At 39.4% G+C, this 26,029-nt stretch overlaps 1 protein-coding gene across 4 annotated transcripts in view; it reads right to left on the reverse strand.

The window, feature by feature from the left end:
- The window catches only part of LIFR (LIF receptor subunit alpha), a 53,591-nt gene that overhangs the window by 15,091 nt on the left and 12,471 nt on the right, over positions 1 to 26,029 (reverse strand). For all 4 annotated transcript variants that reach the window (XM_039709945.1, XM_039709942.1, XM_039709944.1 and 1 more), the window contains 12 exons: positions 18,286 to 18,440; positions 17,465 to 17,585; positions 14,966 to 15,108; positions 13,395 to 13,558; positions 12,406 to 12,580; positions 11,868 to 12,134; positions 9,617 to 9,749; positions 7,628 to 7,809; positions 6,088 to 6,233; positions 3,411 to 3,576; positions 3,184 to 3,254; positions 2,449 to 2,662 (listed from right to left, as the gene is read on the reverse strand). In XM_039709945.1, the coding sequence (XP_039565879.1) occupies positions 2,449 to 2,662; positions 3,184 to 3,254; positions 3,411 to 3,576; positions 6,088 to 6,233; positions 7,628 to 7,809; positions 9,617 to 9,749; positions 11,868 to 12,134; positions 12,406 to 12,580; positions 13,395 to 13,558; positions 14,966 to 15,108; positions 17,465 to 17,585; positions 18,286 to 18,367 (1,864 nt within the window). In that variant the 5' untranslated portion in view covers positions 18,368 to 18,440. The remainder of the gene's footprint in view (positions 1 to 2,448; positions 2,663 to 3,183; positions 3,255 to 3,410; positions 3,577 to 6,087; positions 6,234 to 7,627; positions 7,810 to 9,616; positions 9,750 to 11,867; positions 12,135 to 12,405; positions 12,581 to 13,394; positions 13,559 to 14,965; positions 15,109 to 17,464; positions 17,586 to 18,285; positions 18,441 to 26,029) is intronic.

Raw genomic sequence — 26,029 nt, forward strand, 5'->3', positions numbered from 1 at the left:
TTAAGAATTAGTGCTATGAAAACTTTACTCACACAGATGTGCTGCAAATGTCAAAGGACTGTCTATTTCTAAATAATCTTAGCATAAAGTTAAGTGTACAACTGTTTTGTAACTTGCTCATGGCGAGAAAAAGACACATGAGTAATAAAAGCAAATCAACTCCACAAGGGCCTTGATACTTTCCCCAGAAAAACTACTATGCATCCAGTGAAACTACATTTCTATGATGCTGGAAAAGATCACATTTCTAATTAGCAGACTTTAATTTTTCCATTTACAGAAAAGAGTTTTTTACTGACAGTAATCACATACTGTCTAAAAACCATTTAAAAATATACCACACTCCACCTTAATTTCTGAGCTAGACGACTAGAAATTCACCATGGGCAGTACTGCTCATTTTGGTGTATTTATAGCTGCAACCTAGACTAGAAGAGCAAATAACTACTAGCAGCAGAGCACTACTGTGGTAGGGAAGCCTAGATCAGCCAGATTATATGCCCCCAACTCTCTACAGAGCACTGTTCAGAGACAGTGACAAATAAATTATGGCAGTGTATCCTGTGTTTGTGTTTTCAGTTTTCAGAAACTCCAGCTTCAGACCCTCTGCTCCCTTATTGACATTAAAAGCACTTACAGACTGCACACAGGAAGCAGCCAGAAAAGATGTCTGGGCAAAAATGTCATCCAGTTCTTTGAATGAGTCATCTTGTATGACTCCAGTCAGTGACTCAATTCCTATACCAACTCGGGAGCAAATCTTTAATGAGTACAAGTTGGGTAACACCAAAGGGAACCTCAGACTTCTAAGAAAAAGCTATACATGAATGCAAAGCTCTAGAGCTCTAGCTGCCATCAGTCATCCCACACCACAAACCTATTACAGAGGCCTCTCTGACTCCCAGAGCCTGACGCTTTCTCTGCTGAAGGAGAGCTATAAAAGCATTTCAAATCAACTGTCCCATATAGTTACTTTTCTCTCCAATGGGCAGACTAAGAATATACTACTAGGTATTAGCATCAGTGCTGTGCTCAGTTCTGGGCTCCTCAGGACAAAAGAGACATGGAGTTCCTGCCATGGGTCCAGTGGAGGGCAACAAAGATGCTTAAGGGACTGGAGCATCTCTCTTAAGAGGACAGGATGAAGGAGCTGGGCATGTTCAGCCTCAAGAAGAGCCAGCTGAGAGGGGAACCTAATCAGTGTCTGTCAAAGCCTGCAGGGAGGGGTCAGAGGAGGGACCAGGCTCTGCTCAGAAGTGCCAAGCAATAGGACAGAAACTGAACACAGGAACATGAACATAAGGAAGAACTTTCCTGGACCAAGCACTGGGACAGATTGCCCAGAGAGGTTGTGGAGTCTGCCTTATTGGAGATACCCAAGCACCATCTGGACCCAATCCTGTGCCATGTGCTTTGGGATGGCCCTGCTTGGGTGAGGAGGTTGGACTGTGGGCCCTTCCAACTGGACCTATTCTGTGATTCTTTGTTTTGGAGAAGCATAAGAAACATTGTATTTCACATGGTTTTCCTTCACACAGAAGCAAACTTGTTTTTTCATTTCACTGAATCTCAGCCAGAACACATTTATGCCTATGAGAGATGGCCATGTCTTAGCAGAACCTGAGTTGCCACATGTTAACCAACTGTGACACCTGCTCTCCACGTGGGCAAGGAGAAGCAGATCCATGAATGTTCCTGGCAAACAAGCGGAGACAGGCCTTGCTGTGTGAGTCTGTCCTCCCTGCAGAGCATCAGATCTGGAGCTAAAGGTTTGGGCTTTGGGAGATTATACTGTCTGGTGTGCAGGGAAGTGTGGACTCTCAATAACTGCTTTGCAATATTATCTACTCTCCAAGCTCAGTGTTAAGAACAGAAAATCATTATCTGGCTCAGCTATTTCCCTTTACAAAGCCCTCAGCAAGAGTAGCAGTGTTTTAATTGGGAAGCTAAAGTCCTACCTCCTTTTCAAATACTGGCTCCCTAGCACAAGGATGCCAACACTTCAACAACTGTTGTAGTGTGACAAACAACTAGTCCAATTAATATTCTCCTACAGAGCTCACAGGCATTGAAGTGACAATTCTTGCCTTAAAAAGCCACGCAACAGCTCCAAAACTTCTCAATCTCTTTAGCATGTAACACTTCTCAGTGTCTCAACAAGAAAACCCAGAAATACACTGAGCTCCTAAAATATCAGGGATCCACACCAATGCTTTTGAAAAGCGCAAATAGCTGTAAGACTGCACATTATCATTTCTACTTTATGTAAAGAGCACAATTAATTGGTGAGACACTACTCCAAAAGCAAAGCTGCATTTTTCCCCCTGCCCAGCAGATTTGTGTGGGAAAATAAATGCACAAAAAAAAATCATTATTTTTCAATAAACAAACTCTCCTAGATATTCCCCAAGCTTTGAAGGTGTTTAACTCTCAGCTGGGAGCACTCACCACTTGGAAGTTCCACGCTTGTTATCCTTGAAGGGGGAGATGAGCCCGCATGGTTTCTGGCTACAACGCTAATTACACAATCACTTTTTCCAAGTTTTATCTCGGTACTGTTTGAGGGTTCAGAGACTACTTTATGCTCCAGTAGTGTCTCTAGCAGGTAGCAGGACACTTCATGAGAAACTATTTTTCCATTGGCTTCAGAAACGGATAAGGGCTACAAACAGACAAAGAATGCATTAAAACCAAAATACAATATACAGAAGACATTCTATTATAGGATAATATTATATTATAGGATATTTTATTATATATATATATTACTATATTTTACAATAGGATATCCTATTATATTATAGGATAATATAAATTTACTGTTCCTGATCTAGTCTGATGACTGTGTAAGATTATAAAGCAAAAAAGTAACTCAAGTGACTTTGAGAATTAACATGTAAATTCCTAAGTTTTTAATCTTCAGCTGAGATGTATAAAACATTTAATTTTTCATGTGAAATGCTTCTCAAAGCAATGTTTAAATTATAAAACTTTAATAACATTCTTATTTGGGGAAAAATATTTGTCTCAATGGATGGTTTTATAAAAAGTTAAGAAAAGCAGTCTGGTTTATTGACTATAAACTTCACTAATTTATAAACATTTATATATGTTTAAAAATGTATAAAAGTAAATAGGACACATAAAATATTACATAATGTAACTGTACAAAAAACTATCTACCTTCCAGAAGACTATTAGGCTTTCACCAGAAGGACTTCTCTCTCTCCAGATATCTGGTCCTCTTGCAGGAGCTAAATAAAAAAATAAGAGTGGCAGGTTTTTTTCCCCAGTAGCGCAGTAGACAATTTACCATCTATTGAAAAGTTAGGTTTATTTGGATGACTAATTTTAAAATATGTATCTTCACAAGTTCAACATTTTATCATCAAGAGTTTAGATGAACTTACGGGCTTCTGATGTTGTCTGCTCCACCCCCCTGCTCCAGTCACTCCACCTCCAGAAGTGGTCAGCAGCTGAGCAGCGCACCCTGAGCTGGTATTTGGTGTCAGGGTGCAATGCATTCAGCTGAGCTGTATAAGTTGAAGATTTCCGCCCAGGTATGGAGACATTATGCTGTTAGAAATTTACAGAAATTGATGTGATATGTGTTTTTTTTTCCTCCAAAATTACACTGCTAGGCAACATCTAAAAAGGTGAGGGGTTTTGTCCCCCAAAAATATTGACAAAGCTGCAGTCAAGCCCTATGAAGGAAATAGTGGGAAAAAAACGTCCCATGCAGTCACCCTAAACAAAAACTTCAGAGATCCACCAAAATAAAGTTCTATATAGACAGAAATTGAAGCATACAGTAACATGTGAAAAGGAGAGGCAACATGGATGATTCTGTAACAGTGTGAGCTCTGCACACAGTAGCAGGTGGTTGTTTCCCATCCATCCCATTCAGTCTCCCTCTCTCCCATATACAGCAAAACTGCTCACATAGTCCAGGCCAGAATTCTGGTGTTCAGAACCCACACTCCCACTCCCACATGCACATCAGACTGTAGGGACAAAGGCCTTTTTCCTATGACACACGCACAGAAGTTCACTAAACACAGTTTGCTTGAGCAGGATGTTTATCATGTTTATGTAGTCTGCTGCCTTCCTTTTTCCTTCAGAAAATAGTATCTAGGTCTTACCCAGGTGATCCCAGTTCACAGCTCTTATGACAGCACTAGTCTCTCCTATTATTCTTAAAATGGTGTGGGTCTAGACAGCATTTCAATTTCACAATTACTTGAAGAAACCCTAAGCCCAGGAATATTTTTTTACTGAATCTAATTATAACACATGTGCATCACAGCTGCCAAAAACTGGACTCCAAGTGACTTTAAGACGCAACTAATTGTGCATTTCTAAAGCCAAATGACAACTTGAAAAATAATAGAAAAGCCAAATGACAACTTGAAAAATACTAGAAAAGCCAACAATCTCTCATGCGGATGGAAACGCTTCTGAAAACATCCTTAAAATACCATGTAAAACCCCATAGCAATTTCACAGCTACTTTTGTGAGAGGGAACTCCTGGAGTTTTTTTATTAAGCTACCAGCAACCATATAACAAAGCTATAAAAGCTTTTACCAAGCTGTTTGCTGCATACAAAATATCCAGGGTGAGGGCTCTGATACAGGTGAAGGGAATCAAACTGCTGTGAAAGTGTAAGTCCTGACCCTCTCCCTCTATCTCAGATTATTGATGCAGTAGCAGAGTTCACAAATGAGTCCATGCCCCAGGTTTTGAGCTGCATATTCCAAAAATATCTAAGTTCCTTTTATAGTACCCAATCTCTGGTATTACTTAACACATGTTATTACAGACAAAATATAAAAGCTTAAGGCTTCTGTACTCATTAAGTACTCTGAAAGTATTTTAAATATACTCTTAGAGAGCATGCACCCTCTTATTTTGGAGGCATGTACATAATGATTATCTTTAGTCTTTGCTGCATCATTTCTGTGGCTTGATTTATGTTATTCAAGGCTGTGCTCAACAGCTGTGCTCAGCTGACAATTAAATGCAGAGGGTAACAGAATACTGCCAGAAGTCAAACAAGCATTGCAAAAAGAAGTCTCTGAGGTTAATGTGCTCAAATTAAAAATTCAGGCTCTGTGCATCAAGACCTACCTGAGAATTCACTATGTGCCTACTCGAAATGAATGGTCAGAGATATGTATGCACAAAGAAATTTGGGGTGAATCTCAGGCCAGCTGAAAACACACTTTGCATTAGGCTTCCCCAGTGAGACAGGTCACCCTTCACTAAGTTGGGCAATACAAAAGAGGATATATTCCCATCACCTACACTCAGTATCTCTGATGGTGGTGTCTAAATTAGTATTCTAAGCTCCTCTGACAATCAGCAGAGAAAATATGCAGCTCCAGTCCATGATGCAAAGCACCAGGCAGCAGCTGGAAGCCTGACTGGGCTGCAAATCTGAACCCCATCCAGAAATACCTTCTGTCATGCTGCAGAAGTTATTCCACCTAAACTGGAGTTTACCTACTGATGCATCCCCTGGGAGAATCATTCCCTGCCTCTACATCACTGACATGTGAGCAGGTTTAGCAGTCGCCTATTATGGCCACATGCATGTCAACTGCTGACAGCAAACAAATGAACTGTTCTCTGAGGGGAAAAAATAAAGGGAGAAATTCAGCTGAAGACTTCAAGATCTGAAGCAGCCAGTGTGGAAGTCTGCAGGGCAGCAAGGCATCCTGGAACAAGAGTGTGTTAATACACCTTACACTAGGAAGGACAAAGCACACAGACTGTTACCTAAAGGATCAGCATAAAGCACCATGCACCCCTTTCAATTACCAAATAACATGGTACATAATTTGGCTTCTGTCTAGTGTTCAAAATAAAAAAAAAAAAACCCTCAACAAACCAAAACAGGCAATAACAGAGATGAGCAAGAATTTTTCTTACTTTAGTAAATGAACTTCTATTCATTACTACATTAATGATCTAATAAGACCATCAGAATGACGCTCTTAGTGAGAAATACATTTGTAATGTGATTAGTTCAGCGAAAAAGTTTAGCATTTGTTCAAAAAAATTATCTTTTAAAAGCAATCCTTACCAGTTTTCTCTCGGAGTGACTACTGCTAATTTCAATTTGACACAGAAGCCTGGTCTCAGCAAAGCTGCCATTTATAAACCAACGCAGTTGGATGCTTGTAGAGTTGTTCCCAGTAACAGTTAACTTTTCCGGGGCTTTCGGATGAACTTAAAAATAAAGAAAGAACCTTCAGTTATAAGAAAAAAACCCATTTACAATAGTTCAGAAAAATCTTACTTTAGAAGATCAGAGAGAAACAGAAGGATAAGTGTTTCAATCTGGAACTGGGAAAACTGGCACTGGGAAAGCACCTGCAAGCACTCTCATTCCCCACTATCTTCTCAGCTATCAAATATGGAAACAGATTTACTTAAGACTGTGCCATGTACTGCACACATGATAAGGAGCTGAGACACAGAAAACCATTTTTCCTCCTAACAGATTTTATCAAAAGAATGAAACACCAGCTATTGCAGATGATCACAAGTGATGGATGAAATTTACTGAACTTTGCTCAACTTCTGTGAACTTTTTGAATTAGTACTTAAAATCTGCCAGGATTTTCAGACCTGGACAAAGAAGGATTCCTAAGTGTCCCCACCCCAAAATTCCCTTCATGGAATTTTTCAATAATATTCAGCACTAACATTCACACCTATCAAAGAAAAGAAAATAAATCTATTGCTGGATTTGGTCCAGATACCCTAAGGAAATATGTACTGTGCTTTGGAAATTAACTGGACAGTGCAGGAAAGAAAGAAAAGGAAACAAATGGGAAATAGCAGCATATCACCTGGGTGTGAAACAGCCCAGTTAATAATTAGCAGAAACAAATTATCCTTTTCTCAACTCCATCAATTTACTCTGACAATTCTAATCTCAGACTAGTTGAACAGGGACCGGACCAAATAAAATGTACTATCCTCATATTTAATTCAGTTTTTTGGAGAACAGCAGAATACTGTAACCAATAGGAATCCCTGAAATCTCAGCCATGACTGTGGAGGAGAAAAGGGTGGTGAAGGCAGTGCTACAGAGGTGGTGATCTTCCTTTCCTTTTTTAAACTGAAGGTCTAAATGAGAGAATTTACTTCTTTCTCCAAATCCTGACAGCAGATGACCATGGCTATTACCAATAGCAGGTAATAGTCCTGATATTACCTTCTGCCTTTTCACATTATTTTTTTTAATGCTCCAACTCCTGCTGCTGTAAAACTGTGTAATATTTTGTCCTATAAGCCAACACTGAAATACAGGGTCCTTTACATACAGGTTCGTAAACCTACACCTAAATTTTAATTGTTGATGTGTAATAGAATATGAAATAAAACATAAACTTGCCCAAAGAAGCTGTGGATGCCTCATCCCTGGAAGTGCTCAAGGCAAGGTTGGAGAGGGCCCTGAGCAACCTGATCCAGTGTCTGGTATCCCTGTCCATGGCAGGAGGTGGGACATGGGGAGTGTGTGTGCTGGGCTGGAACTAAATGATTCTTAAGGCCCCTTCCAACCCCAGCCACTCTGAGATTCCATGATAAGCAGCATTTTAAGTCATAAGTCTTACCTCTTTGAGTTATATCAACCAAAAGAGAGGACTGTGCTTGCCCAATAGGATTGGAGACACCTAATATGAAATCATAGATTTTTTGATCAGGAAGTACTGGAAAGCCACAAACATGGTCTCTGTTCATTTCATTGTCTCTGTTCATTTCATTAACTTCGCATGAAACATTTTTACCGGATGTTCTACAAAGTAAAGAGGGAAGGGAAAAAGCTTAGTTTTTGAGTAAGTTAATTCCCAGCAGCAATCAGAATTCTAGATGGAAAACATGGTACAGAATGGTGGGTTCAGTTCACATGGCTTACAGAAGGATTTGATTGCAGAGGTATATCTAACACTACAGAGCAGCTTAAAGTGGCATCAGTCATGACTTGCCCTGTTCTCACGTGAAAATGTCCTCTTCCACTAGCATAACATTTCTATTCTCTTACTTTTCAAAAGCCTGGAAAACAGGTAGGTCCTGTAAAACCACCTTACAAGTCACAGCTAAGATTCTGATTTAATGTATCTTTGTTCAGATCAGCATACATTTGCATTTAAAGAATTTTCTTAATTGCTTTGTGAACTAGTGAGATGTTAAATGCATTGTCTTTCTATAAGCCCTGTCAAATATGAACTCAGGTTTGTTACCTGGAATACATCCACTAGTCCCAGCTGTCTTTTAATCAAAAGCAGGAGAGGCAGTCTGATAACAGACAAGAACAGTGGTGCATCTTTAGGGATAAAATCTAAATTGTGTATCTGTACATAGTACATATATCTGTTTTAATTACAATCTGCGTAAGCCTCTCATTCAGTAGCACAAGTTTAACTAACTTCTTCTTTCAGGCTTTTTATTGTGTTCTAGCTGAGTTCTGAGCTCCCTCCACACTGTGCTCCATTTCAATAGTTCAGTGTGGGCTGACAATAAGGATGAGAGTATTTATCTTGAAACACATCATATTAATCTCACAGATTTGGGCTGTGCAAAACAAGACTGGACAATGTTCTTACTTATAAGATGAACATGGGTAGTCAGTGACTGAAGCTCCTCTCCTGTGAATATCTGTCCTGTTTTGTTCACCTCTTTGCACTCTACCCAGTGGCTTTTTTAGCACTGGCACACTAGATGACATCTGTGACTGTAATTCAAACCTCATTGCCTCCAGTGTGCTTCTAAGCCACCATGAGACTCCATTTCTCATCATTTTGTGTGACTCAGGCCTCTCCTGGCTTCTTTCCCTGATTGCTCCTTTGGAATGACACAGGAGCCTCCTCTCACCATAGGAATTTTGTTAACTCCTCACTAACGTCTAATGACAACCACCAAAGAAGTGGTTGCACTTTGCAAGTGCTATTCCAATATTTCTTCTTTTTTAAGGCTTTACATGGCCTGGCCTTAAAGACTATGTAGTAGGACACTAGTTGACTGCTTCCTGTGGGTGAAACCAGTTTTATTTGTCCTTTTCAATGTTTTATGGGTAACATTTACTCTGTTTGCTCTAATTCCTAATGGCATGAGAACTGATGGAGGCTAACTGCTATTTTCCCTAGTGGCATTTGGGAAACGCCCCATGACCTGTCTTACAATTGTTTCTCAGTGAACTTCTGTCATCGTGCTTAGCAGAAGCTTAGTAAATGTGTGAAATTATCTGACCCAGGTTTCATATAAAAAAATTAAAAATTAGTGATTGACTCCTACTATCTGCCTGTATTTTCATACTGGCCCTGTTTACATGTTGGCAGCAGCCTGATACACTAAGCCCTTTATCTGATTGTGGGTTCATAATGGCGTAAATCGTAGGGAAAGTCATCCTTAATTCCCACTGGAATTTTGGAGGCCTAAACCAGGGTTTTCCAAATTTAGCTTAGGTACGGCTTGCTGAAACTCTTGGAAAGTATTTTAGGCTCTAAGCAATCACACTTAAATAGGTATGGTGCAGTAAGTCCTAGGCAGCAATAAAGGTATTCCAGTTTTATTCTTTTACTCCTTGTAGTGCTGATTAATTTTACCTTTCAAATAAACTGTACTTTGTTCTTCTTCGTTCTCCATATAGTCCACTGGGCCTGCCTGGTTTCCAGGTGCATTTTATGATCAGAAAGTTGGGTGTCTCACAGCTGAGGTTTTGGGGAATATCAGGAGCATCTGTAACATGAAAGGAAACCAAAACAGTTAGCTGATGTTTTGCCATCCTAGTGTGACATTTGGGTTACTGGCTTCCTGAAAGCATTGCTCTTTTGTTTTGCTGGGTCTAGATTGCATGCTTCAAAAATACATGGCAATAGCTTCACCCCAACCACAGAAGTAATATGCTTTTAAAAAATGACAATAAAATAGATGGATAATTATCAGCCCCATCTGACTAACACTTGACTCTAGAATTCTAAGTGGGTGGGTAATCTGGCAAATCTCATGCAAACATGTTCACAAGCTCCAGGCTCTGACCTGGAAGTATTTCACTGAAACTATGCCAAGAGTTTTCTGAAATTCTGAGCATCAGTTCAGCTGCTGAGCAATGCAGGAATGCTGTCGGCTGTATATCACATTTTCTAACATGTCAGCCCCACCACTGCTTGAATTCTCCAAACAAGTCGTGTCAAGAAAATAGGCCCTTTAGCATGAATTCCAAACTGAATTTGAAAATTAAAGCAAGCCCTGAATGGCTCATCCTCTTCACCATGGCTTTGGAAGTGTCCAGCTTTTCCTTTTAAGTCTTGTTCTTTGCGCCCACACTAGAGCAGTGATGAGTGCCTTGCTGGAAAACATAGGCAATGCTCCCAGAGAGAGGTAACCATGCAAACATGAGACTAGGGAGAGCACTGATTTCAGGTTTTGTACACTTAAGGTGTATGAAACTGGAAAAGTGTATGCCAAAGGTAGAGCAACAATATCCACGCAGAGATTTATCCCCTTCTCTCTGCCCTGGAGAAGGGGAATTAACACACAAGGCAAGGGTGGCAGACTTAGCTCAGATTAAGAACAGTGAGCCAGAAAAAAATGCCTGTTTTGATAGACCTAGGCTTAACCAAAGTGGTGTGTATACATATTTACTTCCTTCATGTTTTCTTCCCCTCACCAGCAAAAGGACCGTAACAAGACCTCACCCCACTAAGCAGGTACTACAAAAAGAAGCACTGGTAAGAAACAGACTTGGCATCCCATCTGTTAAAAAAAAAAGAAGTTAAGGAAAATCCTATGTGGTTGTCATAGCTTTCATTCTTGATCTATTTACATGGAAGATTTTCCCACAAAAGCAAATTCTGCGCAAATAACGTAAAAATGGTATATCGCTGAGAAGTAATAAAAGGCTGAATTCTGTTTTGCATTTCCTAGTGAATCCTTATCAGACCAAGTCAATGACAGGATGCACAGGCTGGTGATTGGAACATGCTTTCAAAATTATTCCAGTATCTCCTGTCTTTTTCCTCCACCCCAAGGACCTTAAGTTCAAAGGCAGGCATTTGTAATAGCGAATGGGATTCTAATAAGCAGCTATTGGAAGGTGACAACTCAAATCCCCTGTGAGGAAAAAACATAAAAAACTTTAAAGTAACCAATGTTGGGGAAGAAGAACGAGGTACATTAAGCCATTTGTTTTAATAGGTATCTGTTTCTGAACATATGTCTGAGCTTTGCATGGCTACACAGAGAAGATACAAAGTGAGTCAGTATCTTTAAAGAAAACAGTAAAAGGATGTTTTAGAAGAATGCACAGGAATTACTGCCTAGTTTCCTTTGCTGTAATTATCTCCCAAGGAGCTTCTGCCCTGGATGAACATCTGTTGTTGCTGCAAATTTAACTGTGGTCTTCACTTGACTGACTGGTAAATGAATGTTTGCACTTACTGTTCTTGCTCTTACTCTCACCTAGTCATGGACTATACTAGAACAGCTGGAAACCTAAACTGATAGAGACTGGTAGAGACAGGGGTTGAATATTCACATGGCAGTAAACTACTTGGCATTCCAGATCATGAAAAAGTACCTTAGAACATGAGACCAATGAGAGAAGCACTGGGGCAGGTTCTAAAGAGGGCTTACATGGACACATTCTCATACTTTGAGACTTGGTGTCTCCTCCATGAACTGACCTTTCTACAGTGAAATCAAACAAGTACAACCCCTAGTCCAATTTCAAAGCCAAACTTCAAAACTTTTTCTCCCAGGAGGCAAAAAAAACACAATAGTATTTTTTCCCTAGCAGAACTGTAAGAATCTCAAAATGATTTTAATTTTCCTAAGGTTAGTAATCATGATACATACATCCTACAAACACGACGCTTCCTTCCAACCCATTTTCAAGTCTGCACACTACATTTGTTCCACTGGTATTTGAAACACTGGCATTTAGCACTCTGATGGCATGGCTTCGACGGCTCAATTGCATCATTGTGTAGGATTTTGATCCATAAGTCATATTTGTTATGTGCTGATCTTCTTCATGGACACAACAGAACGTCAAATCTGAACCCACTGCCACCACAGGGTCCAGAGGAAACACTCCACTTCCACCAGGCTCGGTATCTTTTCCTAGCAGAGAAGGAAGAAAACAAACAAACAAAAAAAACCAAACATGAACAATTTGCTATAAACATGGTGCTGATCAGCTAAAATGTGACAGAGGAGCACTCCAATGCATACAAATAAATATTTCCTAGGTTTCATTAACTAGTGATTGTGTTTTCACTAATCAAAACAGTCTCAAACAGTAGCCCATCACCACCTAATGCTCATCCTCTGACCTTGGCTTAGTTCTTATAAAGAAATAAAAGTCCATGTGGTTGCAAGGGAACAAACATACCTGGGATCACTTCTGCTGGGCTCCAGTCGCTCCAATCCTTGGGGCCGACAAACTGTGTTGCATTAATGTAACAGCGAATCTTCACATAGTGTGATGTGCACTCCAAAGGCATATCGGATGTCCAGTTCCAAGAAAGAATCACATCTTCACCAGTCAGTTTTGAGTAGTATGTAACCTGCAAAGTTTTGCAACAAGAAATCAACCAAGACAGAACTTATGAACACCTGTTAATACAATGGCCTATAATCTCCAAAGTGTCAATAGAATGGCAAATTTGGTGAAGTAAATCATAATTTGATTATTGGAGTGTTTGATTATTTTGATTATTGGAATGTTCCACCTAACTTTTAGTTGTGCTATGAATTTACCAGGACAAAAGTTCAAGTTGCTAAACAGCCCAACAGCTAGGTAGACTGTCAGCCAGAAATACCAGAGGGCAGACATTTGAGGGAGAGCAGGAGGATTCCCAAGTACTTAAAGAGGTACACTGCTCTGTGTCCAGTTTTACACAGTAAAACTGTGTCCAGTTTTACTGCACCCTGGGCTTTTCATGGGCAGCAAAATGTTCCAACTTCTCCAAAATAAAACTCTTCTAATTTTAGTCCCAGACTTTTCGTCTTTTCTCCATTATTAAAATTTATAGCACAGAGCTACAAACTGGCCTGGAAGAACTCTGATTAAAAAAAAAAAAAGAAAAAAGCAAGCTGAGCATTCAGACATGACCAAGACTAGAGACACTATTGGAGATATAGAGACAAAGGTGTAAAGTATCTGCCAAATTTTGCTGTGATTAAGTACCAACAGTTCAGTAGCCAGTGTTCCCAAAACTGTGAAATTTAACAAGTTACCTGCCAGAAGCATGATTACACTCGGGTTCTGCAAAGCTCCACTATCTTCATCGTTCCCATTTTTGTTCAAGTGACCTCTCAGAACATTACCAAAGGCAAAAACTGTACATATATTTTTCATAAAAGAAGAAAGGGACTTACTTGTGTGACTATTTCCATAGCTTCTTTTCGGAGTATCTGAATCTGCCAAAGGGCATCCAGTCCATATGGGAAGACCGATCCATTATCACTCCACTTCAGATTTAACGTGGAAGTTGGAAAGTCAGGCATTAAACTAAGAATTTGTGGGGTGACAGGAACAAAGGCTTGAAAAAGAGGCAGGGGGAGAAAAAAAAAAGCCATATTCAGGTCATTAGCCAGCAGCACCAGCCCTACAGGTGTTTAACAGCCACATCCCTGTGCTCTGAACTGGCTAGTAGCCACACAAACTTGTTACTCAACCTCTGTAATTAGAACAAGGCTCTGTGGCTACTTGAGCATGAGAGTTCTCAGGAAATCAGAAGTGCTGATGAATCATCAGGCAGCATTTTCTTTTAATACCTCAGCATATAGATGGGCGAGTAATTAATTGTGAATATGACTCTTCACAACGCATAGTAGGGAAGATATCCCATCTTTCCCAACCTTCATTCAATACCACAATGATAAAGGAAATATGGTAGCAGTGTTTGAAATGTGCATGAGATTTCTAGGGGGAATGGTGGAAAAAAAAAATCCCCAAAAGAAGAAGTATGTTTTGGAGACCAGTAGGGAAGTGGGGACTTGCAACAAAAGGGAGAGTAGCAAGGAAGATAGAACAAGCTCACATGAGGTTTTGAAGATCACAGTGAAAGTGATTTTAAGCTACAACAAGTATTAAGGGCATGAGATCCTGACACGGACAGGACAGGGAGATTAAACAGAAGCATCTCTTCTAAAAATGTGTTGTGGTGAAGCAAGAGGTTGAGAAACAGGGAAGAACCTTGGTAATACAGGGGTTATAGCAGTTCATTGGGCCTGGTGCAAATGAAAACATTTTAAAAATATGTGTGATACATCCAACTTTAGTCCTGACCAAGGATCTGAGAGCCTGCAAAGCGTTCAGCACAATCAACACACTGCTCACGATAACCTGTGATGAACCTGAGAGATTTATCATGTACACCAAATATTTTTGAGTTGCATTTTGTATAAGTTCTTGAGCTGCTCTTGACTGGAAAGAGAACCATGGATAAGAAGTGTTACTGATATTAGAATTTGACCACACTGAAGCCGTAAGCAGGCAAAGCAAAGGCAAAAACTAGACCAAGCATGGCAGATTGTGTCATTGCCATCTTCTGTTTACAACTTCCTTCTTTGCCTGGAAGGAAGCGGGAAAAAATCTAATTTACTTATGGAAGTAGTTTAGGAATTTGTTTACAAATGCTTCCTAATTTCTAACTAGGACTAAAAAGGGAAAAGAGTGAGGGATATAACATTGTTGTATTTTGTTTTCCTCCTCACATTCTGCCCTTGATTTTTTCTGTTATGAACTATGTGTAACAGGAGTACTCTTTCTCTTGAAGGGTTAGAGAAAAGCATTTATGAAAATATATGGAAGCTTTTCATGGAGTCAGGATATCAACATTATAGATACAGGAATGCTGCCAAAGAAACCTGCAAGCATACACATCTGAAAAGCTGTCAAACATAGTATAAATGCCTTAGGTACACACATATGACCTGATACTTACAGATGTTTTTCTGGTGAATTACAAATTCTCTGGTAGCAAAAGCAGCTCCAGAACTTCTGATTGTCACTGTGATGGAGCTTTCTGGAATTGGAATTTCAACCCTTCTCTCCTTAGTTTTAAAACACGCTTGAGGGGTAAGGTCACTAGAAAGACAAACAGGATTAAGCAGTTATTTCAGCTGATAGGAAGCTAAGGCAAGTTAAGTCCTATTCTTGCACACTAATAGAACACAAATTCTCTGTAATAAACAGAAAATTCCATATGGAGTTTGTGAAGGAGTGAGACTTGCTTGGGCTTTGGTTAATGTCAGATTAATGGCATTCCCTCATCTTTCAAGTCACTTTTATCATAGTGGTAGATTATGCAGTGGCTGCATAATGCAACCAATCAGCTCTTAAGCGAACACTTCAAAGTGAAGATCTTGCTTTTTAACCAAAATCATAGAATCATGGAATCACTAAGGTTGCAAAAAACCTTTAAGGTCATCAAATGCAACTGTTAACCTAGCACAAGCACCACGTTCACCATTCAACCATGTTCTTAAGTACCATATCCACATGCTTTTTAACACTTGCGGGAATGGTGACTCTACCAATTCATTGGGCAGTCTGGTCCAATAATTTACAACCCTTTATATGAAAAAAAATTTCTTAATATCTAATTAAACTTGAGGTCAACAAAAGCTCTACCAATTCATTGGGCAGTCTGTTCCAATAATTTACAACCCTTTATGTGAAAAAAAAATTTCTTAATATCTAATTAAACTTGAGGTCAACAAAAGACATGTTTCTGAAATCTAGTCACCATGAATCAACATTTTAAAATAAGAAAAACAAAAAAACCCAAACCAAGCCTAATAGCATTGTCTCTTCCCTTTGTGTTTCCTGACTCACTCTCCCTCCATTTCTTTTCAACCCAAGCGCCCTCACATGAGTTGAAAGAGAAGGATTAATACCCATGTCCAATCTTTTAGCTTCCTTCTGCTGCTCAGTTCACAGGAAAAGAGCAGAAAGCAGGGCAGAGGATTCCTAAGATCCCAGGTGAAAATGTAGCCTGTGCTTAATGTTTGTGCAGTGCTCAGCACAATGTGATCTGGCTTTTGTCTTTAAGATGTAGATATATACAGGAAACAATAATGGATGGGTCAAGTCCCTTTGCTCATTATCACTGATATGCAACTAGAAAGTCAGAAAGTTTGGAAAAATCCAGACCTTCCTCTTGGGGGAATGACGGCAGGAAGGAAAGCAGAGAGAACAATGCCAGACTTCCTGCTGAAGGACTGTTACTCACTTATGAACTGGAACAGGACCCTGGAGCTCCCATCAGCTGGAGTCAAGAACTTGGGTTGAACTCACAAGATTCTGGGCTAGCAAAGGCCAGCTGAGACTTGAGTGCTCAGAAAGGCTGTTCCTCTTTGGTACTGAGATACTATTAGAGGATGTTTGGGCAACTGAAAAACAAAACCTCTTTCCCTCAGGGATGTCTGCTCAGACTTTCTGCTTCAGGGACCCCAGCCTCTCCTGCTTTGCTAAGGAGAAACAGCAGAAGCTACATGATTGTTCCTGTTCAGAGGGCAGTACCTCATGAACTCTGCACTTCTGAACTCTGGCCACAGAGTCATATATATGGTGTTTTTTAAATAGAAATGATAGCTGGCAATGCAGAAGGAATAATGAGACACAGAAAATCAAGCATGTAGGTGGACTAAGTGCAGCCAAGCCCTGGGACCCCAAGGAAAAGTCTGGGCTGCCTGCAGAATTTACAGGAAAAAAAAAAAAAGACAGTACAAATATCTGGACTGGGGGTAGGATCAAGATGCAGAATGGATTTGAACTCATCCCTAGCACATGATAAGTATTTGGCAGACCCACAGCATGGGGAATTGAACATGTAGTTCTCATTAGTGAAAAAACACACAGAAGATTTAAGTTTTTTTAAACTTTTCTCAAAATTCTCAACTTGCATTCACTTCAGAAAAGCTGTTTCAATTGCAAAATAATTTTTATGTTTCCTCTAATACAGCTTAAAATTTATAAAAGGTTCTAAGGCAGTCACTGATTGTTCATGTTTTTCCACATAAAATCCACGTGAATCTCAAACTTGTGTCATACTCTACTGCTTTGGCCCACAACATAAGGATTCATTGCTTCCAATTCTCATTTCCTTTTGGACTGAACCTGTTTTGAAGATATCCCTCATGAAATCTCTGACCAACGGATAGGCAGACATACAGAGAAGTCTGAGTAAATAAGAGCATCTTCCAGTCCTTTGAAAACAGCAAGAAGATTTTGGCAGGCAAATTATTAGCATGGAACAGCTTTGCCAGAAACCCTGCCATTGCCTGAGTTAACAGGGCCTAGGGGAAGCACCACCCAAGGAAAACTGGTGGGGAGATGCTGGGAAACAACAGCATCACAATTTCCATGGACAGTGACTGAGAAAAAACTGTACCTTCATCACAATTTCGTATTTTTTAACCAGGTATGTGGAGAGACTTACTTGGTAGTGTAGCAAAAGTCAGTTTGTCCATGTCTTCCTCTAGAAGAGACATCCCAAGTACAGAGCATTTTGTGTAAATTGTGCGTTACACATTTCAAATTCTGGGGGTCCCTGGGAGAGCCTGAAATCATATAAAAAATGCAGTAAAAAAACTGCAGGTAAAAAATGAGCAACTGTAAAACATTTTTTCACATCTGTAGCCATTCTTCTTAAATTTTTATTGCATGCATGTCTGGCCAATATTTTAAAACTGTTGAATGATTTGTGTGGCTGATTAGACAGCCACAGACTCACAGACTTGTAGAGATACCTGAGGTATGGATTTATACTCATGCATATAACAGAGGCAGCTGCCTCTTTCCACAGTACCCATTCCTTGCCTAGCCTAATAAGCAGGCTTTGGGCCAATGGCAAAACCACAAGCTTTTATTTTAACCTAATGAGTTTTTTGCTGTCCTCCATGTCATACATGGAGGGCAATTAATGACAGAAGGACAGTTAATGATAAGGTGTGAAACGGTTGAAGAGATCCAACGTATACAGCACAAAGGCTTCAATGTAGACATCTACATCAATGCATATGCAGACTATCAGTGGTACTATGGAGAATTTAACATTCCTTTTTGCACTGGTTTGCAAGATGCTGCTGGGTGTTGGTGGAAAGCAGAGACCAGGCCTAGCATTGCCTCCATCCCTATGGTGGTGTGGGGCCACAGAGGTGACAGGTTTTGAACATACATATAGTAGGAAAGCAATGAAATTACAAGGTACAGAAGCTACAGAGAAAAATGAGTTAGTGAATTGCATTGCAATGAACTTACCTATCTCTTGGCTAGATATTAAGCTTCTTAAGCATAAAATAGCTAGTGCTAAAAGGCAGCGGAGGCTTGAGTTCTTCCACATTCTTCTACTGTTTGTTTTAAGAATAGCAGCTTTAAGCAAGAGTAAACATCATCTTCCAACAAGCTGGTCAGTTCTAAAATTAAATACAGAAATAAAGAAAAAAACCCCAAAGTTTTAAATTCTGGACTTGGTATGCCACAAATGCCACTTTTTGTTCCATATACTTTTCTTCCTCAGTAATGTTCCCCGGCATAACAACTCCTTTTCCTTCATCTGGCAAACAAACCTCTTCTCTGTTACAACAACTCCTTGATTCATGCATTTTCTCTAAGATATTTCCTCAAGAATCAGAGAAATATAAAACTCTACAGTTCATAGGTACTCTTCAGGACTATTTAATATCAGAACTGAACAGACATGGCAGAGTATTCTCCTAGGATAAGCCTCTTTATCTTCGATTAAATGCCATATCTACAAAGGATATTGTATACCATGAATGGAAATGTCCTCTGATTAATTTATGCACTTAAGACCAAACACACCATCTGTTTTCTTCTTTCCTCTGCTCAATTTTCAAAAAGCTGTGATTCAAACCTAAGGGGTGCCCTAGACATTGCCGAACCAGATCTGATCACCGAGGATCACTGGTTCAATCCAGTGTTAACTAATAACCCTTGGAGGAAAAATAATGGAGAAAAAAAAAGTGAGCCATTCCTTTATCAAAAAATACTTTTTGCTGAAACTACCGACCGTAACATAAAAACTTATCTGGAATATTATGTTTAGTGTGTTCACTGAAGATTTAACAAGTTTCTTGTTTTAAAAAGAGAAGCTCAGCTGTTCAGCAGGGCCCTGGGAACACACTCAGTTCCACCCACACATCAACCACTTTCAGATTTTATTCTCAGAAGGGGAAAACTGCAAGAAAACCTATCCAAAATCTCAGTCAATACCTGGTGCATGGTTTCCCTGCTACCTGAAATCTTTGAAGACATAAGCACCCTTCCAGAGACCATGTAGCCAGAGGTCTTCTCAGCAACCAACAGCAAGAGCTGAGTCATCTTCATGTTAGAATATGACCAAGCCAACCTGTCCTACAGAGCAGCTTTGTTCCCATTTTGTCCAGGATTCTACTTTGAAAGGCTTCTGACCTTGACTCAGAAATATCTTCCAAAGCCAGGCAAACATCATCAGAATAACAAACTTTGTCTAAAAGTCTCTGTAATTTTAAAAAAAGCCCCTTTACACAGAAGCTTCCTGCACCACCAGGTCTGTGCTCCCTCATCCCCTGTATTTTTATGAGCTTGGTTTGTTGTTTTTTTGTTTTGTTTTGTTTTTGTTGGTGTGTTGGTTGGTTTTTTTTTTTAATTTTTTTTTAGGGAATCTTCCCTTAGGGGACAGCTGGAAATGCGTGAAATGCTCTTCTGTCTGTTACTAATCTGCACTGTGTGAGGAGAAACACAGTAGCACTAAGCCAAATAATGCAGAGCTGCTCACAGAAGCCATTTCTCTTCTTTCTCTTGGTCTGCAATAACCAGGATGAAGGAAAGGTCCAGGCAGCACAAGAGATGAGAGAAATGCTACGGTCAGGACCGCTGTTACATATGGAGGGGCACCCATAAAACTTAGTTATTATTTTAATTTCAGCATGTTCTCAAATCACTTGAAAACCTCACAAAACATACACTAATATAAGCTACACTGCCCCCAGAGAATATTTTTCATATATTCCTAATTTGTAATATCCATACTGTGCAGCTTGTTAAAAGCCAAATCAGGAGCAGAGGTTGACAAATTTAGGTAAAGATGAATCAAGAACCAACCAGCACATAAAATGTATTAATCTCTGTGCCAAATTCCCCCCTCTGCATTCTGGTATATCTCAGGGTACTCATATTGCACTTCTCCATGTCATTAATGAAAATATGGATTGTTATCTACAGGTTTAAACTTTGCTCACAAACCTCTGGCAGTGAAGCGAATACCATTCAGCCAGGCCTGGGAGCTACATGAATAAAATGACTGATTTCTATTTCAGTCTGTGAAGTATATGCAAATTTTATCTGTTTCTGAGAGCTTCTTCAAAGGCTATTTCTGGTTTGCAGAAAAGTCCAAACCCAAAATTTCAAGCTCTATAGCACAATCAATTGACAGTCCTCTATCAGCTGGCAAAGTCAAGGAAAGATTAAAAGGCACTAATACCACTTGAAGAAGAGAGAACTGAACTGTGATGTTAATTAAATCCCAAGCCTTTCATATTAATCCCAAATCTCTAAACACATTACCTGTGTAGATACATGCAAAACCTGCTTGGTCATGCCAGATTTATGAGGTAGATTCAGCAACTATGTGTGTGTCTGTGTGCATGTGTGTTTTAGGAAAATCTGGTATTTTGCACCTCTTTCAACACATACCTCACTGAGTTGTCCTCCTACTGCAGAAGTTTTAAGAGTAACATCATAGCAGTGTATTACAAGAAATCTGAGTCATACCAAATTCTCCTAACTAAAGCACAGTTTTAATTTCAGTTTCAGAGTCAGGCACAGAAGTGAACTTATGTAGTCTCATGCAGGGTACGATGAGAGTCTTGTAAACCATGATCTTTTGTAACAAGAATAGACTTCCTAGCTCTTATGTTCTTATTCACATTTTATAACTTGCTGAAAAGTTGGCAATTAGAAGCCGCATGTCACATAATTAAATGCCATTAGTCAGGAGAAAAGATTCCCATTTATAGGCTTGTTTTAATTAAAAAGTTACAAAATCATTGAAGTACTTTAAAAATAGGAAATTTACTTTCTTTGGATGAAAGCTGCTTTCCATCAGTTCACAACTAACTCAAACAAGGCATGGATGTTTTTCCTTACCCTGAAAGATATGAAAAGCATATTATCCTCTAGACAGAGGTACTCTTAGAAGCAGGGATATTTATTTAGGACAAGAGAGCTCAACATTGTCAAAAGAAGGTAAAACCTTGACCATGGTTGCCTGGAGTGCAACCAGAGCAGTTCTTACTAAATATGAATGTCTTTAGACTGCAGGTCTTTGTTTTTAAAAACAATATAAAGGGTGTTAAGTCCATTGTCTCCACCAGAAAAAGCTATTGGAATTAAACCAGTTCTACCAGTTGGCCATCTTAAAAAATAGCACATCCCATAACAATCTCATTTCCTTGGGCAATATATTCATGCCACTTCACTGGCACTATCATCAGCATTCCAAATGTGCTCCACAACGATCTCTTCGTCCATTTTAAGCACATTACTTTGTCCTATCCCCAGCAGACAAAGAACAGTTTATCCTTTGTCTTGCACCAACCTCTTACATAGAAGATGACTGATATCAGAGCTCCAATAGCACCTCCCTTAAAAACTCCAATTTTTTTTCACCATTTCCCAGTCTCAGTTTTTAGATTTCTGATCATTCCTGGAATAAACACTTCTCCGTGAACCAAAGCTGCTGTATCCACAGTTTTGAAATATCTCTGCCCTGAGGCCTGAGCATTATCAAGAACAATGAAGGAACTTTCTGAAGGCAAACCTGTGTGTTTACACAGCCCATGCCATATTTGCTTTCTCCTACATTCAGACCTTGTTGATTCAATATCAGTGTGTGATCCAGCCTGAGATACTGTACAAAGCTGCCACGTAGCTGTTTATTTAGTACTTCAGACTCCAATCTCATCCTCAAATATACTGCAAACCTCCTGACTGAGCATGAGTATGTTTGCAGAGCAAATTCACCTTAAAGTCTTTGCCTGAAAAGGTCTTTCACTTTTAAGATTTTAAAATACAGAAAGAGCCTCCCACAAATCTATGGTCAGTAAAAAAATTGTGGGTGCATACAGAAAGTATTCACATGCAAATTCATGCCATAACAGCAGGCTTGAATGACAGGCTTCAGTGTAAATTGCCTTTCTTTAAAAGCATCTACTACCAGCAGGATTTCATAATACATGCTAGAAGGCACAGCACATGGGAATGCCCTGACTTCCATGCAGGGCATCATGTCATACTACCCTTGCACCTGTGGTCAGAAAAAAGAAATTCTGAATTTCTTTTAATGCAGACAAAGTAGCAAAAGAACAGTTAGATTCAGATTCTTAACCACTGGAGCCAGCAGTTGGTGGCCAATATTTAAAAGAGCTCGATAGTCATAATGGACTACTTTAAAGACATTTTGATGCAGTCAGTGCATCTAGTAATGATCAGACAGATCAGAAAGGGAAAAGTACTCCAAGACAATAATGGGAAAATACGTGAGGACAGCTTTGCTTCAAAACCTTGTCAGCTGTAAAGAAGGTTAAAGTTTCTGTGACAGAGAAAATGAGGGCAGTTAAGATAGCTGCCCTCTTTAGACTTAACCTCTTAAAGGGGAAAGCAGAAAATTAACTGGTATGTCTCTTTCTGAATGTGTTCGTTATTACTTATTTCTTGGCTTAACTGGCTCTGTGTATTTTTTTTTTCAGCAAAGCTGAACAAATGCTCAATTCTCTTTAAAAAAAAGTGTTTTCTTAGTCAGTTGTAACATACCAGTTCTCTAAGCACAAAAGTTCTGCAAAGCTTTGTTGTACTTTTGAGTTTTCTGGTCTCAGAATGTATTTCATTGTCAAGTGCTTGGAAACCACTTTGAAAACAAACAAACAAACCAGCTAAAGAAAAAAAAATCAATAATCTTCCCAGCCTGCTTTCTGCCTGCAGCCTGATCTGACAATCACAAGCCTCCAGAAACATTTTTTTAAAATGTCTATGAATTGAGGATTAGTTGCTGGACTTTATATATATATAATTCTGCTCCAGAAGCAGATACCTGAAAAGAAATCTGTTTATATAAAAGATTTAGGAAACTAAGTGGAGAATTCTAGATGAAACCACGAAATCAGTAAAAATATATGTAGTAAAGGCAAATGAAGAAGTCTCTTTGTCAATAAACTTTCTCAAGTAAAAATTTTTATTTTGCTCCACAGCTAAAGGTATCATAACAATTTACCACCAAATGGGGTATTAAAAGCTCTCAAGGAAAATTATTACATAGCATACCACCAAAATATTGTACAGAATGATAAGAGGCTGCATTTCTGGCAATACTAGACAGCTATCATCCCAAATATGATCAGTCAGAAATGCAGGTGCTATGTATGTGTCTATATCAAACCTTTCTAGAAGAAAAATTACTCTGCTCAGCAGGTAGAGAAAGATCATTTTACTTGTCTTTGCTGAAGGATACTAATTTAACCTTCAAAGTGAAAGAAAACACTCACATACAGGTAAAAATGCATATATCAAGTTATGCATTCTACTGTTGCTAACTGAAAGCTTCCAATAAAATTCCCCTATCTGAAAAACCATGCCAGACGTACACATTTCTGGGAAACCAAGCAAATAGCCAATACAGCTGACAGTAAAGGCAATGAACACAGAAACATAAGATGAACGGCCTTTCTTTAGCACAGCTGATCCCACAGGTTTCAGTCTATGACTTTAAAGCTAGCTGGGAGAGGGAGCTTGGCTGTTTTTCAATAGAGTACATTCTTCCACCTCCTTGAAAAAATTTCCAAAGTTGAGACAAAAATCTCTAGTAATCTAGATGCAGGCTTTCCCTTTCCGTTTTATAACATGGCATTATTCCACTTTATAGAAGATTTGCAGGACGTGAATCACCGAAACTTGTTTATAAACGGAGACTGAGTCCCATTTGGGAATCTGGCTTTCCCCAGTTCTGAGGAATTAATTTAAAAGTCTGCTATTTCTTTTTCTGAAAGCTGATAAAATAATTCAAGTTTCCTATCTGCACCAAATGTCTTCTAATCTGCTGCAGAAGAAAAGAAAACAAAGACAGGGTGTTAATATATTATTCATTAAATGTGCAGGAGTACACAAGGCCAAACTTACAATCCTATGAGACATTTGTTTTGTTAGGGTCTTTTTTCTGTCAACCATGAGAAGAAAAATTCCCTCCTCACTGCTTCCTCTAGCTGCCAAACAGCAGCATCACCTCTGAAATACTGCAGTTAATCTTGCAGGCTCCCCAGCCTGCCTCTGCAAGGAGAAGTGAGAAGTCAGGAGAGAAGCTCAGTGCAAGGATCAACACTTCAGCGTTTCGTTTTCAAAGCTCCTGGTCTCAAGCACCACCTACAGACACGATCATTTTAGCAAGAAATTTACCAACAACTGTAAAAGTGCACCCCAGATGGAGTATGTCACCTGTCTCAGCTTCTAAGGCCAACTTGCAATTGCACCTGTATTCCAGTATTTTTAGTTCTTCCTTTTTTTTCTTTTTTTTTTTCTTCTGATTCCAGGACTGTTAGATACTATGGAAATACAAATAAGCAAGCTGCAGACTGGGAAAGCTGCAGGGTATTTCCAGGTGGCAATTTGCATGAGAAGCACCTTTCCCTGGCAAACACATGAGAGATGACAAATTCATGAACAAGCGCCACAACTCAAGGATGATTTTACGAAAGCATTTAGTACCTGCTGGAGAACAGGTACTGTGTGTGAACAACACACACACAGAAATTGAGACACTCGGGACCTCCCTTTGGAAATAAAGGAAAATATGTAGCAGAAGCAGATATCAAATACTTCGTATTTGTACAATGTATACAATTTTGAGATGGATTTGGAAAGTACAATGCAAGACCCCATCATGTTACTCACGTAAAACAAAAAATCCCCACCAAATAAGAACAAGACAGAGACCACTGGGAAGAATACCTCTGCTGGGACCAATGAGCTGGAGAGAAAAAAGCACAGTGATACTGAAGAGGTGGAGCAGTCAGGCAGAGCAGTGGGCTGAAAGGGCAATAAAAAGCAAAGAAGCACTGTAGGAACTGATGATATTTTTCCACCACAATCAAAAGGTAACTTATTAGGCAGCTTTTCTTGTTTTTTGAGCAAAATACGCATTTTGGACACTCTGCCTTTTGCTGTCATTGATTTATGCCTGTTTTCAATTAAACTATGTTAACTTAAAAACTCTTAGTCCTACCAGAGTATTTTTTCATGCATTTTTCACTGTTCCTAGCGTGAGATTTTTCAGAAGAATGAAGATACTTTCAAAGGAAAATTTGGTGTCTCACTCCTGATTTTGGAAGTCCTTGCCATATCAATTAGTCATCGAGTACATGTTTAAATACAGGCACAGCAATGACTACTAGGAGCACAGCACTGCTCTCCAGATGGTAACAACAAAAAAACAAACTTCTGAGAAACACAGTGAACCCAAATACCACCAAAAATAGACTTAATATGTTTTGGGATATTGCAAGCCTGTTCATGATTATTGTTGTTGCATATTAGGAAAATATTATTATAGATTACCCCTAGGCCTTATTAGACATCAGAAAAGGTATGCTAGAAAGGTCGGAACTGCAGTACAGTAAAAGTTGACTTCACTCTGCAACCATTTCCTCAGAAGGCTTTTTCTGTCCAGATGCCGAGTTTCATCAAGTTTGTAAGGACACAGTATGCTGAGATCTCACCTCCTCGTCCTGACTGAAGGGAACTTGAGCAGTGTGTTCAAAGGTTACTACAAGGGTGAGGGGACAGACAACACATTATCAGATAAGCCCAGCTTCCTTAGGAAGTCAGCTCAAATTAACAAGCATAGATTCTCCTGCCACAGAGGTGCAGATGGAAAACACCTAACCATCTGAACAAAGAACAAAGCAAAGGGGTGAAGGTTAAGGGATGCTACTGGCCAAAAGATAATTTTTGATCA

This window comes from Passer montanus, unplaced genomic scaffold, assembly GCF_014805655.1.
Source record: "Passer montanus isolate IOZ18808 unplaced genomic scaffold, ASM1480565v1 scaffold22, whole genome shotgun sequence".
Classification (NCBI taxonomy): Eukaryota; Metazoa; Chordata; class Aves; order Passeriformes; family Passeridae; genus Passer; species Passer montanus.